Here is a 24187-nt window from a genome sequence, read left to right on the forward strand (position 1 = left end):
TTCTGCCGCCTATGTGTCTCATCTGATGCGGATCCCACACTGCACAACGGCAGTCCATAATAGGATGGAGGAGCGTGGTGTGAGCAGTCTCTTCAGTAGACCTGTGGCATTTTCTCAGTGTTGTGCCAGTAAATCGCAGTCTTTAGTTCGATTTCTATGTGACCGTTCCAGTTTAAGTTATTCTTGTTTGTAACAGCTAATCATTTATTTTAATTGCAGTCATTACATTTGTGTGATTATTATGTAAAGGAAATTCAATGGATTTCTCTTACTACTCATGTCAATGACTTCACACCTTTCATAATTTAGCGTCTATTGTCAGTTTTCGCACCATACACGTATTTTATCTAAATTTTTTTTTAACTGGTTTTGATTATCTTTCCTGTTCTCTTTGAAAGTTTTACCTGAGAAGAACAACTTTTGGTAACCCTCTCTATGGTTAATTACCACTTCTTATTAGCAAATCAGACTGGTGCGCCACCTACACAGAGGACTGTACAAAGCATTGTAGAATAATAGTGATGTCATCCAACAGGTGGTACTTTTAATAACATGTGAAATAATGATATTTGCTCTAGAGAGTGTACAGAAAGTAGGATGAATGAATATTTACAAAAGTAATAACATAAACACTACACTTTCAATTAAAATGTCTTTATTTATTCTTGTGAAGAGGTTGCAGGTAACTGTTTATCTGAAATAAACGGCGGGAGCTGCGTGGTACGCGGCAGCGACTGCAGGGGCGGCGGCGACGACAGGGGCGGCGGCGGCCACGGCGAGTCCGTTGAAGTTCTGCGCGATGTACTGCGAGCTGTGCGCCGTCACGACGGCAGGAGCGGGGGCGGCGTAGGCCACGGGGGCGGCGGCCACCAGGGGCGCGGAGTAGGCCAGGGGGGCGAGGCCCGCCTTGGGGGCGGCGCTCACGCAGCAGGCGGCCAAAGCCAGGACCAGGGCAATCTGTAGGACAGCAAGAACGACGAGGATCCTAGAGAACGTCCCAAACGAGCATGCATGCAATATGCGGAATTGACAGAAATTGACCAATGTATTAACACTGTCTAATGTCAGCAGAGTGTGAAGGTACAGTGGATACTATGCCGGTAAAGGCACATTTTACTGCATTCTAAGAAAACATCGTAACATTGTTAACACATATTGTACCCAACAGTCTTATTACAAAATTGCTATTGCTATTGTTATGTGTGATGAATCTCTCTCGAATATTTTATCTGTGCTTAAAACAGGCGATGACTTATCCCCACTGTTTATGACCAACGCAGTGTCTCTATGATTCACATAAAACGAGCAAAGTATTTGAAAGTTAGACAACTTGTTGTCAGGTCAGTAGAAAATGAATAATATACACTGTACATTTGTAACCTGAATACACTAATTAGGGCGGTAAAGCCAGTGATGTCACCTCGTTGAATGAGTGAGAAGAACGTTCTAAGCATAAAAGTCTTATGCAGAAGTTCATATAAGCATGGTAGTGTTTAATCTGGTCTGCTTTACCAGGAACATCCCGCGAGCAGCTGTACAGGAAGATCAACTAGCCTTTATTGCTATCTCCCAAGAAGACATCTTGTATCACTGTGACTTTTTGGTCTACATGATACATGGAGATTTTCATCCACGACAAATTAAACAGTGTGTATTAGTTACTTCTGTTGTGATGATATACAAAATATTTCCTGTAAAATAATATAGTTTACTTTCATGTCACACCATTACTTTAGACTGTTCATTTTGCTCTGAGATTCAACCTGGTTCGGAAACAGGAAATGAGAACCATTCAAAAACTATGAAATTTATAAAACCCTAAGTACTTTTCGCTACAATGAATGATACCATATATTTAGATTAACTTCCAGTGTATGCCTGAAAGACAATAAAAACGGAACGTTTTCAAACTACTGATAGGCGAGAACTAAGAAATCTGTAGGCACAGAAGTATAAATAATAAAATAAATAGCTCCCTCACAGTAACAGATTCGAAACTCTGAGATACAGAAATCGGCTCTGATAAATCTTAGCTATGTCTTCTATCTGCCCTACAGATCAAAACGAACAAAGCATAACCTTTCCAGCACTGATGGGTATGAGCAAAATTGATTGGTCCTTGTTACAAAACTATTTTTGATACATTATTTCTCTAGTGTAGGAATTTTTCTGTTCCAGACTTTTACACAAGTAAACGAATAGTCTCTTACATGCCACTTGATCATTCAGGAATTTGGCATAGTATTGCTGACATTACAGTACTACTGCACGCGAGAACCGAGAAAATGTACAACTCTTCAACACAGCTCCTGAAGCTCATTCAAAGCGCACCAGCCATTGACGTACCTTGAACATGTTGGCGACGTCTGAGTGTACAAGACAGTGCTAAGTGTCTGAAACGGCCAGCTTTTATAGGGGGAATGCAGGTGCAGTGGCGGCGATGGGCGCAACGTTGGCAAGCGACCAGAGCCTTGCATCACAGGACTACACATCTCCACACAGTGCAGGCTTGCTTTTCCTTCCATGGTTACCCGAGGATTAGCTTTAACCAGTATCTACGCGTTTCCACCATTCGAGAAATAAAAAAAAATCACTATGTTTATCATTCACTGCGAATGTGTTGTGCACTTAGAGGTCTCAGTTCGTTGGACATTGTTTTGGAGCTGCCACAATAGAGCTTAGGCTGGAACAATATAGCACTGTGGCCTCTCGTTGGCATACGTCCTATCTCTGTTGTATATGTTTCCAATGTTAGCTCAAAATGTGCTAAAGTGGCACCAAAAGGTAAAAGCAAGAAACTTTTGTTAAGTACAAAGACTGATTTCGGACGTCGTAAATGCAAGTGCATTTATGCTTTTACACTGCTGGAAATTGAAATACGAACACCGTGAATTCATTGTCCCAGGAAGGGGAAACTTTATTGACACATTCATGGGGTCAGATACATCACATGATCACATTGACAGAACCACAGGCACATAGACACAGGCAACAGAGCATGCACAATGTCGGCACTAGTACAGTGTATATCCACCTTTCGCAGCAATGCAGGCTGCTATTCTCCCATGGAGACGATCGTAGAGATGCTGGATGTAGTCCTGTGGAACGGCTTGCCATGCCATTTCCACCTGGCGCCTCAGTTGGACCAGCGTTCGTGCTGGACGTGCAGACCGCGTGAGACAATGCTTCATCCAGTCCCAAACATGCTCAATGGGGGACAGATCCGGAGATCTTGATGGCAGGGTAGTTGACTTACACCTTCTAGAGCACGTTGGGAGGCACGGGATACATGCGGACGTGCATTGTCCTGTTGGAACAGCAAGTTCCCTTGCCGGTCTAGGAATGGTAGAGCGATGGGTTCGATGACGGTTTGGATGTACCGTGCACTATTCAGTGTCCCCTCGACGATCACCAGAGGTGTAGGGCCAGTGTAGGAGATCGTTCCCCACACCATGATGCCGGGTGTTGGCCCTGTGTGCCTCGGTCGTATGCAGTCCTGATTGTGGCGCTCACCTGCACGGCGCCATACGACCATCATTGGCACCAGGGCAGAAGCGACTCTCATCGCTGAAGACGGCACGTCTCCATTCGTCCCTCCATTCACGCCTGTCGCGACACCACTGGAGGCGGTCTGCACGATGTTGGGGCGTGAGCGGAAAACGGCCTAACGGTGTGCGGGACCGTAGCCAAGCTTCATGGAGATGGTTGCGAATGGTCCTCGCCGATACCCCAGGAGCAACAGTGTCCCTAATTTGCTGGGAAGTGGCGGTGCGGTCCCTACCGTAGGATCCTACGGTCTTGGCGTGCATCCGTGCGTCGCTGCGGTCCGGTCCCAGGTCGACGGGCACGTGCACCTTCCGCCGACCACTGGCGACAACATCGATGTACTGTGGAGACCTCACGCCCCAGGTGTTGAGCAATTCGGCGGTACGTCCACCCGGCCTCCCGCATGCCCACTATACGCCCTCGCTGAAAGTCCGTCAACTGCACATACGGTTCACGTCCACGCTGTCGCGGCATGCTACCAGTGTTAAAGACTGCGATGGAGCTCCGTATGCCACGGCAAACTGGCTAATACTGACGGCGGCGGTGCACAAATGCTGCGCAGCTAGCGCTATTCGACGGCCAACACCGCCGTTCCTGGTGTGTCATCTGTGCCGTGCGTGTGATCATTGCTTGTACAGCCCTATCGCAGTGTCCGGAGCAAGTATGGTGGGTCTGACACACCGGTGTCAATGTGTTCTTTTTTTCCATTTCGAGGAGTGTATATCATGACAACTGTCTGAATCGTCGCAATTGTGCGCCGGTGGATTTGTGAGGAAGGGGGAGGGGGGAAGGGTGTCGGGGTCTATAAATCTCAGTTGGCCACCTCCATTTTCATTTCTCGTGAATCAGGTAAATCGATTAAATCAAATGCTGATGTAGTTCCTTCGAAAAAATTACAGCCTATTTCTTTCTCCGACCTTGTGCAAGCAGACCTTATCCTCCATCTGTTTTCATCTTATCATCGAATGGACGTTTGCTCACCTATTAAAATTACTATGCTAAAAACCGATATAATGATTTGATATTCCTACAGAGTATCTTTTCCACACATTTTTGTTCGCTCCGAGGTTATATTTAAGAGGGCGTACTGGAATGTAACGATGTCGAATTTTTCTGTGATAACTCTTGAAGCTTGTTTATTAAAACCAAACATTATTAACATTATACATGTTCATTCTTCATGTCTTCATATTATTGCAGCCCTCTGCCACTACAGGGGTCCGAATTGTAGCCTGCAGCATGACGGTGTGTAATGTAACTATGCCATTGCATGATAAACAGCGTAGTGTAATATAGTTTCCGAATCATCCTTCGTCACACGCCACCGCTTCGACATCTGCAACAATCCGACGGCTTGAGATCACTGTTATCCATCGTATTTCATATATCCCCACTTGGATACATCCAATTTTCATATGTTTCCAGAATTTTAAGAACACCGTCGAGGACTTAACTCTATAGCGATAAAGCGGCGCAAGCGGAGGTGAGGTTGTGGCTTCGTGAACAAAGTCAAACAATCTACAACAACGGTAGCAACAAATTGATGAACCTTGCGAGAGCTGTGATTATCATCAGGGTAATTACGTTGAGAGATAAGTGTGTAAACGTGAAGAATAAAGCTAGGGTACGCCTCCGTTAGTAACGTCTGTTTTAAGAAAGGCACAGGTGCGAGTTCGAGTCTCGTTCCGACACACAGTTTTAATCTGCCAGGAGGTTTCAACTTTTGTTTTAGTTAAATTACTCAAAGAATGTTTACACAAAAAGAACACACCACACACTGGCATTTTCTTACTTTTTGATTTCTCTTTCGATCGATTTTTTGACTTCAGGTGCCACAAATATAAAAGCCACAAAATGGTTCTATGACTTTACTGTTACTGTAGACAACTTCCTTTGAACATGGTAATTAAACATTGTTTTTCCGCATGATTAGTGTACTCAGGCTAGATGCAAATTGTTGAGAATCATAAAAAAGTAGAGGATAACATTTGTTCAATTAAATTGCTTACTTCAAAGTTTTTAGGTTTAAAATTATATGCTTCATCCAGAAACGATAAGAATAGTTACCAAAATAAAAATTTCTATCTTGACTCCTCTTTACACTTTGGTTTTCTCACTTTCCTCGTGATATATGAAGACAACCGTAAAACTGAATTGTATTTCATCCATTATACTAGCATAAGTAGAATTAGTGATAACCCCCTGGTGTTTGAGTAGCGATGGAATGATTGGAGACATTAGTTGCAAACATTTTTCTGCCTTAAAATAAATATTATTCATTATATTTTTATTTATGTTTCCATACATCCATTTCTAACAGTATATTCGTAAGAATAACATCTTATAACAATGCAGCTCATCCCTAAATCAACAGGAATGGAAACAAGATGAAATTTTTGAAGATGTGTTGTACATTGCTTGTTGCATTATGTTCCTGACGATCGAGCCTTGTGGGTTTGAGACAGATTGCAAATAATGTGGAAAGCAATGGAAAGCGATAAATACAATCTTCTATAAAGAGTATAAAACGGAAACTAATAACGACCACTGATTGCCAGGTCAGCACCTTGATCTGAAAGGCTGTTACTACTGATAACGTTGAAATTAAAAAGTGCTATCTACTTACTGCAGCGTCCCATGACGTCTTTCGTAACTTGCATTGTACAATATATATTTATAACGTCAGTTTGTTCCTTTACGTGACTATAATTCATTGCTTCTTCTGTGCAACTGGTAATGACTTTAGAGAACATGTAGAACTATAGTTTCTAGAGTAACAGTACAATTAAAGCGTAATTCTAGCACTGGCAAAAGTTTTCATTTGTCCAGGAGCATATGTTATATTACCGTCTCTGATAATCATGCTCACTGTACAGCGTCTTGACGTTGTCTGAAATTACTGGAGAGATCCCTGAAGAGTGCTGAACCACTGGAGAGGAGTAGTCAGACAAAGTGTGAAAGCCTGAGGGCGACGGGACGAGTTGGCATGCGCATTTCGTCTCACAGGAAACTCATGTCAGTATTATTGTTTGGCATTCAGAGTTTTTTTGTCAACCATTTAGATACGAAAGTAGAAAACTTTGTCTCTCCACACTTTATGCAATGCGTCTATGTGAGAAGCCCCGTCTCCCTACTTTTCTTTCCTATATGTGACCTGTCAATATTGCTGTTATAAGGGTACAAATAGCAACTAGTAACAGGGTACGAACGTCTTCACAGGGATTTATTTAGCTGGTGTCCCGTAATGCTCACCGGGATGTAATAAAGTACTCACCATCCAGTTATTAGCTGATTCCCTCTTTGAATTCTGTGTGAACGATAGACTTCTGTTAGCGGCTCCTACAAGTACACAACGATAACGGAAAGTGTTACACTATGTGTAATGTGGGAGACTCGTTGTATTAATCAAAACTGTGTCTTACAGATGATACGCACGTTCTGCAGCGCCATCAGCTCGGCCAAGTATGCGTTAATGTTGGTGAATTTCAATTAACGCACTGGATGGGTGCACCGGGACTGCACCTGTTCTGCAAGCGGCAGCAGCCACTGACCCAGTTAGGTGATTAGAAGAAGTTTGTCAGTCACATAGAATTCAAAGGCGGAATCAGCTAAGAATTAATTAGTGAATGCTTTTTTACATTCTGGTGAGTATTACGGGACACTAGCTAGGTAAATCCCAGTGAAGACGTTCACACCCTGTTACTAGTTGCTATTTGTACACATGGTGATGACACAGCCTTTGGAGCGCTGTACGATTGATTTGTTCCCGCCCCGTGACACATGAAATGTAAGTAGCTGTAGGTTTGTTATAATGTGTAGATATGGTAAAATTAATTTTATATTTTGTTCTTACAACTGTGATACTGGAAGAAATGTTTGTGTTTATTTCTGTTTCATCGTACAAGCGGTGGTGTGGCAGTGGCGGAAGGGAAGGTCTTCATGTTGTCACATAGGCAGAGTTGGCGGCCATCAGAAAAGTAACAACGACGGTCGAGTTCCAGAGAAGACGTCTCAAAGCGACTTGTTCAACCTTGCTGTAGTAATGGAAAAAAATAATGTTACAAACGGAATTTTTTTTGGTATGGAATTGATAATGCAAAGATCGAGGGAGTTCATGTTCAGCTATTGTCACGAATGGGTGCAAACTTAGTCATCCACGTTGTTAATGCTTGACACGTGGCTATTTATAACTGTATGATTTCACTCTAATAAAGTGCATAAAAAGTGAAGTTATTAACTTTGAACTGCTCAGTTTATATGAAGATAATTGTTACGAGTTGAGTTCGAGTGGAATATATTGTGGATTAATTGAAGTTGATTTTTTGAAGTTGACGTGAGCATAATGAAGCGGGAGATCTAATTATATGGGACAATGTTATATTTGTAATGTTGAATGCACGGACTTGATGCTTTATGGACTATACCTCACTGTGACTAGGATGCTGAGATTGTCTTTAACAGGCATACAAAACATAAATCTAAATTCATAACATTCCAGAAACGAAGGTTTATCAAATTACAGGTGAAATAAGTTTTCAAGTGACAGCTATAAATCAACAGCAACTGCAGCAGAGCAGTATACTAAAGTCGCTGTATATTTTTACTTTATGGAAAAGCGTTAGCTGAAACTAGTCCAAAAGCCAATAATTGTTTAAAAGTGAAACTTCGTGAGCCTGTGTTTTTTTTTCTTTTTAGTGAAAAATCATAGGCTCTTCGAACATTAAATGTGATTAGGACCAAAGATCAATTGCTGTGAAAACGTGACAGAAAGTGAATATTTTTGGGTTGCTATGTCGAAAAAATAATCAACAAGAACGTGATAAGAAATTTTTTATAATCGCGAATACTACTAAAGCTACTGCTACCAACGCGCTTATGCTCTCGACGATCGACAGTTAAAACTGAACCGGCATATTGATTATATCTTCGGAATCATACATCGTATGGCAGCTATAATCCGTTCATCATAGGAATAAACCTGACGTAAACATTGCACTATGTATTTTTCAGCGTTTGTTGGAACCTCATTGGATTCCAGTTCATGTGAGATACGATAATAAGGGTGCGTTTTGTGCTGTAAGTTATGTGCACATCGACTTAGCGATAATACGGGGCCACAGCTTTGCCGCCACATTTAACTTGGACAGCACTGACTGGTCATCTGGTACAGCTAGCCTGCAGTGACGCTGCAGTTCATACATAAAAAGAGACGAACAGAGGAGCAGTACAGCTTCGAATGTCATTTAATTTTTAAGCAGAATGAAATAATACTCTGCAAATCTCCCACAATACGCTCCTTAGACGACTAGACGAAAACCGCAACATGTTATCGTTTTTACCTAACGTACTATTGTAATTAAAAACAAGAATTATGAAAATTCCTGACTTAACCACAAGGTAATTTTTCTCCACAAACTGTGTGTAAAGTAAGAGAGTATTGAAGGATTTCATCGTATATTTAAATACTGAAGCCACTGAAGGTAATACTTACAGTAAGTCGTTTGTTAATCTCTTAGCTCCTTCCTCACCCGAATCCGAGAAATGCATTTCAGTTGATAACGAGCTATCAACAACAGAATCCACGGAGCCAAACAAGCGCAGCATTCTCTCTTCTTCTTGTATAAGGACTCGTTCTATATCCCGCCAGCCTTCGGCAGTGACGTGTGAATAAAGTGCGTGCGTTAGTTCCATTGCGTCTGGTAACTTAATAGTCTTGTTGCTTGTCGGGCCAAATCCCGCAGCTTAGCTCCAGATCAGTTCTGTTGGGTTCGTATTGTAATGGTACTGTAGCAAATGTAAAAATGCAGCGTTTGTGTGATGACATCCCGCAGCTTAGCTCCAGATCAGCTCTGTTGGGTTCATACTGTAATGGTGCTGTAGCAAATGTAAATATGCAGCATTTGTGTGATGTGATCGATGGCGTGAAAATGATTGTTTTTCATATTTCTACGATAATTAGCTGCCTCTGTGGTATAAAACGATGGACATAGTCCAAATAAAGAGGATTTGGTTTTTCATTTTTGCATTAAAATTAATTGGTTATGTTTACTTAATTTAAACAACTTTTATAAACAGACATTCATAAAAAATTGATAACTAAGAATTTGTCTTTGAAATGCAAACAGGAAATCGCGTCCAGATGTAATTAGAAACAAGAAGACGTGCATTATTCATAAAAAATTATAATTATGAGATGTAGGTATGTCAAATCGAACGAGAAAAAATTATGCTCGGATGATTTACACCAAAGCACGACTAACCGCATTTCCTTTGTATTCCATTACGCTACCGACTGCGCTACACCATCAATTTTATGTCGCTTGTCAACTGCAGTATATACAACTACGAGAAAACTTCAAAGCTGATATCTCCGTGCATTTATGAAAAACATTAAGAACAGCCTATCTCTCAGTACTTTCGAACGCTATTCCATGCGCATGTTTCACTACGGAACAGAAAGCAGCCTCCGCCATTTTTATATTGAGCGTTAACATCGCGAAAATCATAGCAGAACGGTGAAGAGGCTGTTACTCTTTACTATATTAGAAATAAAAACTACTTAACTAAAGCGTGATTAAGAAAAACGTTGATGTTGCTAATATATTTGAATATCTTAAAGATTCATTTCACGGAACTTAGTAGTAAAATATCTAATACATAAGTAGGACCTATTTCCAAGAGCGTAGCAACACCACTGTACATGTGATATGGCTTCTCACCAATCACCTCGTTTGTGTTTGTTTATATCAGGTTTATTCTTATAATGAACGGTTTATGCAATATATGCTTTGCTTTCTTGCAGTAGCATATCGTAACTGACAGGTAGCACCTTTTCGTCACCAAGCCTGAAAATTTGCCGTGCCACTGAAACTTGTGTTAGCAATGTTGACAGGTCACATGCAGGAAACAAATATCGGGAGGGGGGGATTCTCACACACACACATTGCATAAAGTGCTGTGAGACAAAGTTTTCTACTATCGTAATTAAAGGGATGGCAAATAAGTCTGGATGACAAACAATAACACTGATATGTGAGTCCCGTGGGAAGAAACGCGCATGCGTAGCGGACCTGTCGCCCTCAGGCTGTGAGGTCCCAACAGTAACACAGCGGAAAAAATGACGGGTATTTTGGTCAGTTGAAAGTTATTTTGCTATTGACAGCTCCGCAGAAGCAAAGAAGAGAGTTACCACGTCCGATACGGACCACAAGCGTAATCTTACGCTTCGTTCAACTCGAACAAACAGAAAAACTATTCAGCGAACAGATATGGGCAGGAACAGTTGCAGTAAGTTTTCATTTTAGTTTTATTTGCTGTAACGAATTATAAAGATGTTACATGGACATTTTCGAAAAACCCAACAAAATTTTATAAGACTTTTATCCATTGTGGATGTGGAACACTGCGACTGTGGTGTGAAAAGGTTTTCAGAAATTACTGCAACCAGTCGCCTTTTATAAAATGGTTCAAATGGCTCTGAGCACTATGGGACTTAACATTTGAGGTCATCAGTCCCCTACAACTTAGAACTACTTAAACCTAACTAGCCTAAGGACATCACACACATCCATGCCCAAGGCAGAATTCGAACCTGCGACGTAGCGGTCGCACGGTTCCAGACTGAAGCACCAGAACCTCTCGGCCACACCAGCCGGCTAAATTTTCTACTTAATGGAATTTTTTTGTGATTAAAGCTAAGTAAACACACCATATGAATGAAATCTTAAGAATACATCATCTACTCCATGTTAGACTTCTGTCAAAAATTTTTAACACGAGATAATTTCAACTAAATGTGACGCACAATGTTCGGCTAGCACGTCATGTCGAAACCAGTTTCCCGCATTACATCGTCGTGAGAAACAGATCACTATATTTATAATTAATCTGCTATGAACTTTTCTAAGCCATCTAATTATTTCTAACATAAATAAGTATACTACTCAGGTTTTTCGTGGTGGGAAAACTTTTCACAAATAAGCCAGCCGGTATTAGGTGGAAGAACAAAAGCAATATAAAAAATAGAACCTCAGTGTTGCAGTAACTACGTTCTTACAGTAAGATTTATTTTATGTGACATAGACTGAATTTCTGACAGGAACCTGAATACCCCCTTATTAATACGTCATAATATATGGAAATGTGCAAGCCGTCGCTCGCTTTATCATAAATATTTGTCTGAGTGAAGCTGTTCATGTACCATCAGAATTAAAAAAAAAAAAAACAGTGAATAGTAGATGGAGTATGAATGAAAACAGTGTCTTATTTAACCCTTCTGTGAGAATTATACTACCCTGCTTAAAAATAAAGAAAAAGATTCCGTGGGGTGCGGATTTCCCACGATCGTGACTTGTTGCCATCTGTGGGACTCCGTTGTGAACTTACTAACACCAGCCGGTTTTCGTTTCTCGCCAATGCTTCTGAGTGTTGCGGCGTTGTATAATGCAAAACGAGTAATGTTGTGGCGTCGATTCGTCAGAATAGTCAGTTTTTCATTACATTTCGAATTAAAGATAAGTTTTAACAATATATTCATTATGGAAACATATTAAAATATTTCTTTAAACAATGGACAATCCAGGATGGAAGGTAACAGTATTACGAGGAGGATAGTTGCTACTCACCATATAACGGAGTGCTGAGTCGCAGATAGGCACAACAAGCCAGATACTGTTGTCATTTGTGTGTGAGTGTGGTGTGTGTATTGTGTGTGTGTGTGTGTGTGTGTGTGTGTGTGTGTGTGTGTGTGTGTCGGCATAGGCTTATTTCACATCTATCCGGCACCCGGCAACCGGCACCGGTAAACCGGTTGTGAGGGCGAGGCGCTTACGGGACGTTTCACACCTGCCCGACAGCCTACGGGCAACATCAGTAATTCTAAAGTAGAACGTGATTTTTGTGCCAGTGGCTATTTTCATAGCTTGAATGAAGCGTTTCATCCCACATCAGTACAGTCGTGCGAACCATGTGCTTATGTGCATGAAGAATGTGCGGAGGACCTGGCTTAAGTAGATACTTTGCAGATACTACAGATGATACATGGAGTCAAGATCGTATCAATGACGGAGACAGGTGTCATTCAGTAAAAAGTGATGCTTCTGAACATGTTTTCAATGACGATGACAATAAACCATGCTACCCTTCAAAACCTTTTGATGTCAATATTTTCAGCATCATCATAAAAGAAACAAATAGATATGCTACTCAGAATAGAGCTCTATACAGGGTGAATATTGGTACAACATAAGGGAGGAATCCTACAAATATTAGGGAGATGCAGCCGTTCATTGGATACCTTATTACTAAGGGTACTCACAAACATCCAGCACCGCCAAATTTTTGGAGTTCAGAGCCAATTCTCAGAGTTGATGCTGTGGCAGAAGTAATGAACAGTAAGAGATTGTTGAAAATATCCATTGCAGCAACGACGACAATCAGAAACGTCGAGATCACCCTCAGTAGGACAGCCTTCACAACCTGCCACCTCTCCTAACAATAGAGATTTACAAAGTAAATTACGACCGCTCCTCTTCTCTATCTGTTGACGAGAGCATCACTGCTTTCAAAGGTCGCTCTGGTATGACGCAGTACATGCCGATGAAACCTGTCGAGAGGGGATATAAAATGTGGTGTTGATGCGACGCAGACACAGGGTACGTACTGAATTTCGATTACTGGAAAATTAAAAGAAAGCAAAGATGGTTACTCACTAGGGAAAAGGATAGTCCTAAAAGCAACACAGTATGCGCATTTGAAGGCAGCACATGCGCTGTTTGATAACATTTTTACATCATGAAAGCTGACGTCTATCTTACTGAACAAAGGAATTTACTCCTGTGGAACTGTCGGAGTGGACCGCAGCTGCCTCCCTTCCATGGTGAAAGATAATAGTAGGTTATCAAGAGGAGAATTTCACTTTCAAATAAAAGGTGCCATCTCAGCTGTGAAGTGGATGGACAACCGTGCTGTCACTTTGCTGTCTGCGTTTCATGATCCACGAGAGACAACAATAGTCACTCACAAGCATAAAGATGGGACACGGTCACTTGTATTCTGCCCATTAGTTGTGGCTGATTCTAATAAGAGCATGGGTGGAGTTCACAGATTTGACCAACTAATAGAAAGATACGCTGTAGGTTGTCGTTCTGTCAAATGGTGGCATATAATTCTTTATTTCTTGATTGATCTCGCCATAGTGAACAGATTTTTTTCTTGTGGAAGATTCATAAACGCTCTACAACAAACAAGAATCTGTTAACAAAACATGCTTCAAGTGGTTCTGAGCACTATGGGACTTAACTTCTGAGGTCATCAGCCCCTAGAACTCAGAACTACTTAAACCTAACTAACATAAGGACATCACACACATCCATGCCCGAGGCAGGATTCGAACCTGCGACCGTATCGGTCGCACGGTTCCAGACCGTAGTGCCTAGAACCGCTCAGCCACTCCGGCCGGCGACCAGTTAACACTTCATTTCAAATTAGCACAACAGTTCATTGCTGGATATTCAAATACGAAACGTCGAGGCAAAATACCTTCATACCTTGCAAAAAAGGGAGTAGTTCCTGTGGACATCAGGCTATCACAGATTTGAAACCATCATTCTATTTTAGGAAGCAGTTATAGGAGATCAGCAGTAAGCAGATTGAACACTGAACTCGGTAAACATGCACAGCTAGTAATTTCCATTGAGCGTGGATCCATCAGTTTGATGGGAAATAATTTGTTTTTACTCAATAGTGTGTTATTTTCACTGATGCTGTCATTTTACGAGAAAATAACAATGAATGATTAAAACAAAATACGTATTGTCATCATCTTTCCTCATGACGAAAATTTGCAGTGGGAAAAATACTCATATTTCCCACGACAAACACAAATCGGATAAGGACGAGTGTTTGATAGGTAAAGCATACGTTGGGGTGGAAGCTATGCAATTTTTTTTTTACATCACATTCTGACTTCGTTTACATGAACCCTCTGGGAAGGTTCTATTGAACTGGAATTAACTAAGATCAACTATCCACATGCTATTGATTACCTGAGGGCAATGATCAGTGAATGTCATTTGACAACCCTACGCCAGTACAGCAGTACTTCACCCTTTCATCTTGATTCAGTCTGCAACAGAAAACGGCGCTCTGTTGACGAGGAGCGGTCTCTGCGGGAGCTGTAATGTTCTGACTCGGTCTGGCGTTCTGATTATCAGAGCGTTTGAAAATTCCCTATCAGACACGTGAAATCCTGTCAGATTCCAGTGTCAGGTGTATCAATTCGCTGGCCTCGCCAAACCATTCTGACTCATACGCACAAGGATGCATGCTGGAACTGTCAAACACAAGGAGCCAAATCAGGAAGAATAAGTTCACCACAACATACAGACCACAAGTGTCACCCAGTAGGGAAAGACCTGAAGTTAGGCACCAGGGGAGGACCAGAAGACGAAGAAACTAAATAATCGTGCTCACTTTCCACCAAGCCCCAGTACAGGAGAGGAATTAGCAAAACGAAACTGCCCCCACATTGCACAAACCAATCTAATCGATAATCTATTCACTGAATCTCTCCCCTTGACTGTTCTGTTGACCTGGTAGCCAATCCAGACATAGAGCTTGGTCTCCCATGCTGGGGTAACAAAGCTTTACTTTGCATATCCTGAGAGGAGTCAATCAGAAACATAAAATCTCTCTTGTGTGTAAAAAGAAGATTATAAATTAGTAAGGAGTCGTTCTCACTGTAGGCATGGTCATGATTTAGCAAAAAATATTTACCTAGATGAGACCTCAAACCCTCATTTACGGAAGTATCTAAACTTTCTGGGCTGTAGTATTCCAATTTCAAAAAGAAGACTGTTGAGCTTCGCGGGCATTCATGTCCCAAAAATAAATGTTTTTGCCACCCACTAAAATATTATGCCGTCCTCCTGGGAACAGTGCGGAGTTTAGAGTCCTGCTTCCACTAGACATGTACTCCAGCCACACTGTCCATATTATCCCAGCTTCTGAGAATGCACAGAGTCTTATGACCTTTCCACCATTAGCGCAAAAACTAAATTTAGAGCAATCTCTCTTAAATGGGTTCTTAATCCACTTTCCACCAACTCAACCCCTTTCGCAATGGACTGCTGCCTGTCCTGGGTAAAATGCTTAGCAAACCAGCGCCCTTCCATCTGACCTAGATGGGAAAGAGGAAAAGGTAGGCGTTTTGTTCTTTTAGTACACCAGTGTAAATGGTGTTAACACAAAATAAACATTTAAATGACATGTGAAACATAGTGAGACTTTACACAAAACCAAAGACAAAATAAAAACATGAGTCAATTTCAAAAATTGATTTTAATATTAGTGTATCTGTTGTTTGTTATCCCTTGTCAATCTAAAATGTTAGATAAGAGTGAACTTGCACCCCTGTACACATCTGAAAACGGCTTTGTCCCTCATCACCAACAAAGTCGGAAAGGAAAGTGTAAAACTACATTTCACCTAGTAAAATAAAAACAGCAAGGCACACAAAAGTAAGAAAAAAGAACACAAATGTATTTTAAGTCTTGTGCTGCTCTCTTCCAAGAGCCTTTAGAGAGTCCAAAAACTAAGTATACGTTAATCATGCAAATAAATGTGTGTAAGAGTTTGATGTGGCAGCTGTAGGGGGTGAGCTGGTGCTAATAGATGGCTGCTACTTCACTTAACGTCATCAGTGGTGGCAGTGAACTTTGTGGCTGCACCTGTCTTCTGTGAATGTTAGCAACAGCTAGGCATCTGTACCATTGACAGTCAAGAAATGGTGTAGCCCTTGTTGATCACAGTCCATCAGCAGCAGTTGCCAATGTTGTGGTGAGTGCCAGGAAATGTCAATGCTTGTTTCGACCTCTCTAGTCATACCTTTCTTCTCCGGCAGCGACATTCAAGTCCGCTCCCTTGAGACTCTTGCATCAAACAGCTGTGGCCTAGGTGGTTGCGTGACGTCTGGGTGAGCCTGCATTGCATGCTGGCTGCAAGCAAGTCTCCCCTACTAATGCGTCATAGTGTATTGAATTCCTTTCCCTCTCTGTTGATGGGAGTGAAGGGATGATCAGGAAGGACTCTGTGCACACCTCTATCGTCTGTGAACTAGTCACGTCAGCCGGCTGCCGCCCCTGTCACCTGAGGGGAGGGAGAAGGGTGATGGGTTGCCTGTAGCTAACAGCTGCTGGTGTGGCCATGTAGAGCTGTCAAGTGAGCTGGTCACTCGATCCACCTGATAGCCATGTGTTGTATCACGGCGGCAGTTGCACATGCCATGGCTGACTAGTCAGCTCAGGTCACAACACGTCACTCCAGCTGTGATGAGTGCTGCCAGCACAGCAGCGAGCCACGGCCGGCCAAGGGTCGGCTTCTCACACTCCATTTGGAATGCTGTAGTCCTCTGCACAATCCTTAACGCACATTTTAGTCCTACAGTTTTACAGTGAATGCGTACAAAACCACATACATCGAAAATTATAACAAAAATATTAACTGTTTGTAACTGGAACATTATGAAATGATTAATGCAAAAAAATTGAAATGTGCCTTATTGCTTTCTTTTACTGGAACAATGTTACTTCTAAGGTCCTTTAAAAATATAATACCTTAAAGATTTTTTCATTTCAATGCACATCAAAAGTAATCGCGTATCTAGAAGACATAAAGTAATCGTTTTCTAGTGTTGAAGTCTTGTTTCTGTAGTATATGTCATTTCATTGTTAGTTTCCCAACACCACTCATGCATTGCAGAGGGCTAACCGGGCACAGCCAGCACATTCATATAAAGCACTCTCACACCATGCAATACTCACTTCTTATTATACCCTAACCATTACCACGTCCAGCTACCTCTAACCCTTTCTGCTTTATGCTAATCTGGATTTTTATACTACTCCTGATGCAAGCTTATAGGATGGTGACGCTGATGCAGCCATCTGGTGCACAATCTATGTTGAATGCCACTCACTGATATATGAACACTCCTTACTGGGCGGTCAGGAGAGATCAGACTTCGGCACAAATTCACTTTTACCTCTGAAAGTGATATGCAGCTTTGAAAAATGGATTTACGGGTATCATCAAATAACAGCTGCTGTAAAGACATAAACATCAACTTTTAAAACTAGTTATGTATAAGAGTTTGTGATTACCTTCCGTTTAAATCTGTTCCCTTTCGCTATTTCTTTCCCAGTATCTAAAACCGTACTACCGTGACTCGCACTTCACATGCTCACGCCACGTAATACAAATCTTGGCCGATGACGCTCTTCTGGCGCTGGCGATCCACAATCGAAATACCACAATGCAAACGTCAGCGCACTATTGGCGATAGTCCATAGGCGACAACCAAAGTAGAAAAAGTACTACCAACAAAAAAAATATCGCACCATAGGCGATTATTCATAAGTGTAACTACACTGGCATTAACCTTAATCGAACCACAGCGAAAAGCAAAAAGTTAATAACAAAAGACTTAAACTTCAACAAGACTCTGGAGTTGACAACCTGTATCCATCTCCCAGGATACCCCCGTCAGTATCGGTAACGTGATCAAAATCACTTCAAATCCACTATATGATCGCAGGTCAACTTCTGTGGCACCACTATCGCCTCCTCGCTGTCACTGGCAATGCATAGAATATTAACAGTAGAAACCGAACTACTACGTTCCAAGACGAATTCTAAGAGGAACTGTGTCTCTAAGAATTGTGCAATTATTTTTGAAACAAAAATGAAATTTTGACGCTGTTCCAACCAAAACCTTTGCTGTGGCGAGGCAAGTTACTAATATAGCAGTGCTCATGTGTTAAACCAACAACTTTTATCATAAATCCAAGCAGTTTCTGCCGAGAAATCCGCACATTTTTACCCACAAGATAATTTTCTCTCTGTAAAACATGAGAATATTGTCAGATCAGATGTCAGATGACAGATCTTATCCGCTGTAATAATGTAACTCTACAAGTTTGCCCTACCGATATTATGTGCGGCTTTGCTTTGGCCTGACTGTCAATTGCTACGTGGACTTCTGCTGCCTTTCTGTTTGTGGGGTTAGGTGGTCTGATTCTCCTACACCAATCTGATCATGTTGTGGAATTCGTCTACCAATCGCTCCACCACTCCTTGTTTGCCCTAAGTTCCATGTCGGCTGCAAGAACTGTTTAAAATTTTGAATGTCCGTCCTCTTCCTATTTCTGTTTTCTTGAAAGTTACCTCCGACGTCCCACATCTGCTTCTATCATTCCACGGAGACTCATTATTAAATATTGATCCTGATATTTGTTTCTTATCTCCCTGTTTCTATTTGCGTTTTGCCTGTCGTTGTTGCTATCAGACGCATCTTGCTGATTTCGTTCATTATGTATCATTGTTTGAATTTAGAGAATATGTGTTAAGTTGAGCCGCGCTGGATTAGCCGAGCGGTCTTGGGCGCTGCAGTCATGGACTGTGCCGCTGGTCCCGGCGGAGGTTCGAGTCCTCCCTCGGGCATGGGTGTGTGTGTTTGTCCTTAGGATAATTTAGGTTAAGTAGTGTGTAACCTTAGGGACTGATGACCTTAGCAGTTAAGTCCCATAAAATTTCAAATACATTTGAACATTTTGTTAAGTCGAAGTATTCGTCATTTCGCGACACTTACAACACTATAACTTCTGCCAGGCGTGCACCCAGGATTTCGTGGCCGACCGATCGTTGAATGTTGTTTGCACCCTCGTGTCACGCCTTCAGCGTCATGTAGTTCAGTTTCTTTACGTCTGCGTATCGCGCAGTCGTGGTCCGGCTCGGCACATTTGTGATACACGCCACTGGCTGCACGCGCTCCGCTGAGAGTCGTACCACGTCAAGCTGGCGCTCCTGCCGTTTGTTGCCCTGTGCCTGGGATGTAGTAACGAGTTTAGTTGAAATACTTTGTCTCTGACGTTCCTGGTGACCAACGATCTCACGGCGATATGCTGTTGCTTCTGCCTGAATTTCTACAGGAGCGAACCGCTCGCAAATTTGTCTCATCTCATGCGCCAGTTCATTCTGCTGGGTAGTGAAACGTGTTTGCGCGTCTCTGAGTTCTAACTTTTCCTCGTCTGCCAATTCAGCTACTCTCTGCCATTGTGTTTTGAGAGCAGAAATAGCCTTCTTGGTTGCGCTCACTTCGACATTTGCCAGCGCTGGCTGATCTCGCGCAGCTTGGCCATTTTTTTGAGGATCTCTTCTTACTAATCTGGCTTTCCTAAAGCCTCACATTTGGACTCTTTCGCTACTTCACGCCACTGAACTGACGTTTTCCTAATGTCTTCAGTCTATGCTTTTACAACCTTAATTTTATTACTGTCCTTTACTTTTCGTCAAACTCATCAGCCCTGCTTAGAATTTCGTGAATCTCTTTCATGACTTCACCCTGTCTCTTTTCCTACTTGTCTTGTCGATTCTGAATTTTCATAATTTCATTAATTACTATCTCTGTCTTCCGTCTTCATCCTGCCTTCTCTTTTCTTCCCTTTCCTTCCTCTGTATTCTTTCCACCTGTCATCTGTTTTCTTCCCTTTCCTGACACAGGATTTAACTGATTTTTTTTAGAAAAGGTCTTTAAGAATTAAACAATCATTTTTGGAGGAGAGTTTAATTATGAAATAATTGATTGGCATAATTACAGTTTGAAAAATATGGAGCTGACAAGACATCCTGCGAAACAATACTAAATGCCTTACATTAAGAGTACGTAGAACTGGGAACTGGAAAGCCCAATAATGGTGGAAACATATTGGATAGGATGTGTATTATCTTCAGCAGGAATTTTAATCTGTTGACTATAGACAAGAGGATGTAGAAGAAATATGGAGAAAGTTTAGAAGAACATTTGAGCGAGCATTGGATGGATATGTACCCATAGAACATTCCGTTTTGGAACGGATATTCCGTGGTAAAGAGTCTGTTTGAACAAATTTCTGAGCAAAAGGCGACTGCTGCATAAAAGGTTTAAAAGAATATGTAGGGTTACAGAACTATTAAACATTTGACTGTCAAAGGGAAATGTGTGAAGCTTTCACTTACTAACGCTGCAAAATCTGAACAAAAGGCCTTTCAAAAGCCCAAAGAAATTCTACTCTTTTAAGCACTAGAGTCAATGGCGCTAGAGTTAGAATCAACCGTCCTGAGAAGGGTGTTACAAGAGATCAAGAAAACTACAATCCAATATCAATGAATCTTAGAGCGCGTTCTGAGCTCAAATGTAATGTGGTATTTCGAACAGAATGATCTTTTCCATGGCAACTAGCATAGATTCTACGAATGGGCTTCCACTTTTCTCGTATCATACCTGAAATCAATCGATCATAACAGTCAAGTAGATTCAGTATTTCTTGACTTCCGAAAACCTTTGATTCTTTACCACGTAATAGTGTATTAACGAAAATTCGACTATGTGGGATATGAAATGAAATTTATGATTGACTAGGGTATTTCTTTGTTGACAGGAGGTCTATATTTTCTTCGATAGAGTCACGTGTCAGATGTAAAAAACCATTCTAGCCGTTCCCCGGGGAAAATGGATTGGAATTATGGCAATCCATGTTGTATATTAATGACCTGGTAGGCTCTAACTTCAGTGCTACAGACAGCCTTCACATGAGCAGAATTTCTTTGTGTTGAGAAAGGCCCTTTGGTCGGATTTTACTGTGGTAGGAATTAGAGGTTTCACGCATTGCCCTTTTAACAGTCAAATATTTAAAACTTCTGCAGCCCCCTGTGTTCTTTTACAACTTTTGTGCAGCAGTCGTTGGTTTTTTAGAGATTTCAACACAGAGACTCTGTACTATGTAACATACCTCCCGAAACGAACTGTTCTACTATATACGTATCCATTCAGTGCTTCATCAATACGTTTTGCACATGATGTCATTCTCCATAATGAGGTACTGTCCGAAAAGAAGCTGCATTAATGTTCAGTCTAATCTTGATAATATTTGAGAGTAGTACTAAGATTTGCATATGCTGTAACTATTCATAAATGTAAAATTTTACTTCACAAAACGCAGAAGCGTAGTATCCTATGACTGCAGTCCCTATGAGACAGTTGGGGTCCGTCAACTTATACAAATATCATAGCGTATGATTCTGAAATGGAATGTTCACATAGGTTCGGTTATAGTTAAAGCATGTGACAAATTTCCGTTCATTGCTAAGATAGGGGACAACGCAAGGTTCTACAAGGGATATTGCTTGCAAGGTGTTGATTACAAAACACTCATGCGAGCCATCTAGAATGTTGATGAAGTGGAGCGCTGATAGTCATTCGTTTATTTCATCCGCAAAGAAGTGTGACTGAGATACTGAAACAACTGAAAGATGGAACCGTCTCGCGGAAGTCAGTATACATTGTTTCAAAGGCTATATTGAGAGCCATAGGAATATACCTCAGACCCATAGATATTGCTTCCTTAAGGACTACTGATACTACCTGCAGTGTACACGGAGGCTACCTGTGCTCAAGGCACATATGGAACGGGGATAAACCTCAATATGTGATACAATGCAAAGAGCTCTTCGCTTCGCAACTGAGGATAATATGTAGGTACAAATGCATAAAAAGACGTCCCGGAATCAGTCTGAAGATATCACGGAAAACTTGTATTTGAGTGTTTCGAACCTCACTACGTCTAAATGCGGGTGCCGTACGCTGATTACTATGCCGTCGCGGAAGGATGACCTCTTGGAGATGAATTAATGCGCTGGTTGTTTTTCGGACTGACTCGTCCAGTTCAAAACTGGGCTTTTCTTACAGCATTGTACCTCATCTTTATTAACATCTATGAAAAGGGAAATATTCTTTTAACAACAACTCGTCTTTCAATTTCTTATATTTCTTTTAATGAAGAAAATGTGTAATATGACGATGTATCACAGTTATTAGGTGTTGCTGTGGTAATACACAAATTATCACTGGAAGATAATGGCATTAAATATCAGAGTTGTCGATTTGGCATAGCTTCATGTGGTTTCTCAGGCTTAGTCAAGACTAGTTCCTAGATGAGTTCCACAGCAACGCTACCTCCAGCTCCTTCCTCAACCTTGTCCACGTCTTACGACATTATCGACGATAGCGTAATAGCTAACCATGGAATTTTTTCATTATAACTATATATGCACGCAGCTCAGTTTTCACACTCATAACCCTAGATGCTGGTCCTCGCTGTTCTGAATGGCTGATACTAAAGTCATATTTTGATATAAAATGACATTTTTATTTTACACTGAAGCACCAAAGAAAGTGGAATTTGCATGCGTATTCAAATACAGAGACATGTAATTAGCAGAATACGGTGTTGCCGTCGGCAACGCCTATATAAGACAAGTGTCTGGCGCAGTTGTTACACCGGCTACTGCTGCTACAATGGCAGATTATCAGGATTTGAGTTTGAACGACGTGATATATTTGGCGCACGAACAATACGACACAGGATCTACGAGGTAGTGATGAAGTAGGTATTTTCCCGAACGACCATTTTACGAGTGTTCCGTGAAAATCAGGAATACGGTAAAACTGCAAATCTCAAACATCGCTGCCGCAGGAAAAATATCCTCCGAGAAATGGACCAATGACGACTGAAGAAAATCGTTTAACGTGACAGGAGTGCAACCCTTCTGTAAATTATTGCAGATTTCAATGCTGGACCAACAGCAAATGTCGGCGTGCGAACCATTCAGCGAAACATCATCGATATGGGCTTTCTGAGCCAAAGGTCGACTCGTATACCCTTGTTGACTACACGACACATAGCTGTACACCTCTCTTGGGCCCTTCAACACCGACATTTTACTGTTGATGACTGGAAACACGTTCCCCGGTCGGACGAGTCTTGTTTCAAATTGTATCGTGCTGATGGACGTGTACAGGTATGGATACAACCTCACGAACCCATGGGAGCTGCTTGTCAGCAGGTGAGGCTGGTGAAGCTCTGTAATCGTGCTGTTAGAGTTACGTGTGATCCCTGATATGTCTATGTACGATTCTGACAGGTGACAAGTGCGTAAGCGTCCTGTCTGATCACCTGCACCCACTCATGTCCATCGTGCATTCCGACAGACTTGGGAAATTCCAGTACGACAATGCCACACCCTACATGTCCCGTATTGCTACAGAGTTGCTCCAGGAATACTGTTATGAGTTTAACACTTCTACTGGCCACTAGACTCACGAGACATGAATTTTATTGAGGATATCTGGGATGCCTTGCAACGTGCTGTACAGAAGATCTCCATCTCCTGGTATTCTTAGACATTTATGGACGGCCCTGCAAGAGTCATGGCGTCAGTTCCTTTCAGCACTACTTCAGACATTAGTCAAGTCCATGCCACATCATGTTGTGACACTTCTGCGTACTCACTGGGGCCCTGCACGATATTAGGCAGCTGAACCACTTTCAATCGCTCTTCACTGCATAATGGACAACTTGCACTATTAAAAAGTCTTTCTTGCAGTCGAATGTAAGATGTCACATTTTCTGGCAGTGCAGCATACCCTATTCGCTTCAGTAATGATGGTGTCTGAATTGAACAAGTAATGAGCTTTAATTGTCTACGGACTATTTTCATCAGCTATTCAGACAATAATGGAGGTGAAAAAATCAAGTAACAAATGAAG

The 24187-nt window shown here is 41.6% G+C and overlaps 2 protein-coding genes across 3 annotated transcripts in view; both read right to left on the reverse strand.

Moving 5' to 3' along the window:
• LOC126355153 (cuticle protein 16.5-like) overlaps window positions 1–24187 on the reverse strand; it is a 170560-nt gene that overhangs the window by 118781 nt on the left and 27592 nt on the right. The window lies entirely within an intron of this gene.
• LOC126355155 (cuticle protein 16.5-like) overlaps window positions 661–24187 on the reverse strand; it is a 78332-nt gene continuing 54805 nt past the window's right edge. The window contains exons 1-2 of one of the 2 annotated variants that reach the window (XM_050005360.1): window positions 2347–2365; window positions 661–957 (exon numbers count right to left, since the gene is read on the reverse strand). In XM_050005360.1, coding sequence (XP_049861317.1) covers window positions 691–957; window positions 2347–2355 — 276 coding nt within the window. In that variant the 5' untranslated portion in view covers window positions 2356–2365 and the 3' untranslated portion in view covers window positions 661–690. Of the gene's footprint in view, window positions 958–2346; window positions 2366–24187 lie in introns of those variants that run through there. The other variant, XM_050005362.1, reaches the window with a different exon arrangement.

Source organism: Schistocerca gregaria, chromosome 3, assembly GCF_023897955.1.
Source record: "Schistocerca gregaria isolate iqSchGreg1 chromosome 3, iqSchGreg1.2, whole genome shotgun sequence".
In the NCBI taxonomy this organism is placed as follows: Eukaryota; Metazoa; Arthropoda; class Insecta; order Orthoptera; family Acrididae; genus Schistocerca; species Schistocerca gregaria.